The sequence below is a fragment of the Octopus bimaculoides genome, chromosome 5 (genome assembly GCF_001194135.2).
Source record: "Octopus bimaculoides isolate UCB-OBI-ISO-001 chromosome 5, ASM119413v2, whole genome shotgun sequence".
Classification (NCBI taxonomy): domain Eukaryota; kingdom Metazoa; phylum Mollusca; class Cephalopoda; order Octopoda; family Octopodidae; genus Octopus; species Octopus bimaculoides.
This window is the reverse complement of record NC_068985.1, coordinates 98,208,759-98,212,324: the sequence shown is the minus strand read 5'-3', so window position 1 is coordinate 98,212,324 and position 3,566 is coordinate 98,208,759. Positions and strand designations below refer to the sequence as shown.

Below are 3,566 nucleotides of genomic sequence, written 5' to 3'. Positions count from 1 at the left end.
CACTGATTGATATTTATCCAAAAGTTCGAAATTTCCTTCTTAAATTTTTCGCATTTTCGAATACTCAAACCATCAGGATATACAGTACCTGTTTTCCTTTGCACATGTTACACTGTTGCCTTTACGAGATTCGTAAAGCAAGCCATGCCGAATGTGCAGCTCACTAAAGACCTTGTCTTCCAAAAAATATCACACCAAACATATGCACACACATCATTGTTGTTGGCACTCCGTCGCTTAGGACGTCGAGGGTTCCAGTTGATCCGATCAACGGAAAAGCCTGCTCGTGAACTTAACGTGCAAGTGGCTGAGCACTCCACAGACACGTGTACCCTCAACGTAGTTCTCGGAGATATTCAGCGTGACACAGTGTGACAAGTCTGACCCTTTGTAAATACAGGTACAACAGAAACATGAAGAGAGAGTGAGAGAAAGTTGTGGTGGAAGAGTACAGTAGGGTTCACCACCATCCCCTGCCGGAGCCTCGTGGAGCTTTAGGTGTTTTCGTTCAATAAACACTCACAACGCCCGGTCTTGGAATCGAAACCGCGATCCTATGACCGCGAGTCCACTGTCATAACCACTGGGCCATTGTACCTCCACACACACACACACACACACACATCATATAGCCACATTAATGTGGTTATTACTTTATGCTGATTATTCGGACACTTTTTATTCGCACTATTGCTTAAAAACACAACGTTACTTTTCGGCAGCTCTTGACTATTTTACTCTTTCTTTTATCCCTCTTTACACTTTTTTGTTCTTTACACTTTTCTTTTTCTCGCCCCCCCCCACCTCTCTCACATTTGTTGGCCTTCCCTTCATTCTCATCACTTTTCCTCCTCCTTTACCTCACTCTGTCCCTTCCATTTCTTTTTCTCTCTCTCTCGTCCCTCCCCAATTCTTCAATCCCTCTGCCCCTACCTCTTTCCTCTCCTTCCGCGTGATCGGTGTTCCTCCAAAACTGCCCTTTCTTGAATCGACTACCATCCGTGTAGCATCTCTTATATTCCTTCCTATGACTTTCGTCTCTTATGTTTCTGTTGTAAGGCTTCACTTCCACACACGCCAGCTTAATTTAATTCGTCCTTAGTCGAAAGAGATCTGTTGTTTCTATTTGTAATTATGTACCATTTCTCAATTTTTTTTTTTTTTGTCATCCTTGTTTTCGTATACATTCGCTTGTTTTCCTCCAAAGAATCTAGTGCGCTTAGCTTAGAATTTTCTTTGGGCCGGCCAGATTGAAGCAGTCTCATGCATAACCGGCGAAACTGCAACGACGATCTGGAACTCGACTGACGATAGAAGGATCCGAATGACCTGTCCTTGTTTTATCCTGTCTTTTCTATATCTTCTAACTGTCTGAATGTTTTGTAGTTGCCTATTACGTTCTTGTTCCATTTTTGGTTTTGTTTACTATTATTATTATTATTATTATTATTATTATTATTATATACACATATATACAAATAAACAGACAGACAGATATATACATAGATAGATACGCATACACACACATACACACACATGTATATGTGTGTATGTATGTATGTCTGTGTGTGCGCGCGTGTGTGTGTCTGTAATATACTTAATAATGTACTACAGCGCTAACAATCGAAACCGACTCAAGACCCAACATGTTTTGTCAAGTAATACGTTTAAGTTCATAATTAATTTCATTAACAGTAACTAAATTAATGACAGTTTGCGTAATGTTTTTAGGATAACTGATATAATTACTTACCAGTCAAAATCACCTTGGTTGTGGCCAGATTTTCTCTTCAATTTGCATCCTTACGGGAAAGAAGCAGCTAAATGTTTGAAATACCTTCATGATTTCACCGATAAGGTATGCAAATTATGTTTTATACCACTTGTATGTTGTGATCTTTTCTACTAGTCTATCTCAGTAAATTGTGGTCTTGCTGGTACATCGCTTGCTAAACCACGTCCATCGTAACAATTCCAATATTTATTTTTAAGTCCAACTTTTATTTCATCGATTTCTGTTTTTTAGTTATGTTTGAATTTGTTAACTAAAAGTTCACATGTACAATATAACTCAACCACATATTTACAAACACCGGGAATTCTTGTATCACAAATGTCTTGTCGCTTTGTTAGTAACAAGTTTGAACTCCCTTAAGAACTTAAATAAAAGTCTAAGGAAAAAACATACATGAAAGAGTCCTCAGTCACCTCCTCCATAATGTTCTTTCAGAAGCAACCATCCGTCATTACACTTCCTGGCTGGATTCCCAAGTGTGACCAACTTGGACTATGGTTATTATCCAACCTTCTCGTTCTTGCTCTACCCTTAGGTCTCCTGCCAGTTAACTTCGCTTGAAGAATCCTTCTTGCAGTCCTTTCCTGCGACATTCTAATCACATATTCGTAGAGCTAGAGCTGCGATTTCAGCTTGGAGAATTTCTCTGGTCTGCAAGCTCCGCATTGTGTCAAGTAATGTTATTCCAGAGATCCTTGGACGTACCTCATTTCGGCTGCTTCTCTTTACGATCATGCTCCTTCGGTCATTACCCATCATTTATTTCCAAAGGTGACAGTAGACAGGAAACTGAAATAAAGACAGCGAGTTTGGCTTTTTTTTAAACCAAATTCTCTTCTGAACATCGAATACCGGAGCAGGTGTTACTGAGCCAACGACTGCAATTCTAGCATTGAATTCAACCTCATGCTTCCCATCACTCGTGAATGTGTGTATGTTTGCATGTGTGTGTGTGCGTGTGAGAGAGACAGACAGACAGATAGTGAATGAGGGCACGTGACTTAGTGGTTAGGATATTCAGTTCAAGACTGTAAGGTCGTGAGCTCGATACATGGCGGCATGTTGTGTCTTTGAGCAAGATACTTTTTTTTCACGTTGCTCCAGTCGACTTAGCTGGCAAAAATGTGTTGTACCTGTAATTCACAGGGTCAGCCTAGTCACACTCAGTGTCAAGCTGAATCTCCCTAAGCACTTCTAAGGGTACGTGTGTCTGTGGAGTGCTCAGCCACTTGCTCGTTAATTTCACTAGCAGGCTGTTCCGTTGATCAGATCAACTGGTACCCTCGTCGTCGTAATCGACGGAGTACTAGTGTGTGTGTATGTGTGTACATGTACATGAGTGTGTGTATAAGAGAGAGAGAGAGAGAGAGATGTCAGCGTTCAATAAAATTTATTCATGTCACGTCATATTCAACACATTCAAGTGCATTCATCGGGAGAAATTTCGGATCTTTTTTAAAACGGGGGCCACATTTTTCATTAATGTTTTACGTAGTGTTTTTGGTACCGAAAGACTTTCAAACTTCGTATACTTATCTATTTTGTGTTATAGAACAGAAAAATATTTTTGTATTCGAATTTATTTCATGTAAAAAATTGTCTTATTTCGATAATTTCAACCAATCACTGACAAGTATTCAGTTGTTTACATTTACTCCTTTGGCTCATTAAGCAATGTAAAGCGTATTTAATCTCCATACCTTCGTTTTATTTGCTTTTTTTCATTTTAAATTTGCTTTAACCCTAACCCTAACCCTAACCTTAGGGTTAG

At 39.5% G+C, this 3,566-nt stretch overlaps 1 protein-coding gene across 2 annotated transcripts in view; it reads left to right on the top strand.

Annotated features, from left to right (window-relative positions):
- LOC106876144 (cytochrome P450 4V2) overlaps nucleotides 1-3,566 on the top strand; it is a 36,501-nt gene that overhangs the window by 25,272 nt on the left and 7,663 nt on the right. For both annotated transcript variants that reach the window (XM_052967871.1, XM_014924567.2), the window contains exon 6: nucleotides 1,732-1,858. In XM_052967871.1, the coding sequence (XP_052823831.1) occupies nucleotides 1,732-1,858 (127 nt within the window). The remainder of the gene's footprint in view (nucleotides 1-1,731; nucleotides 1,859-3,566) is intronic.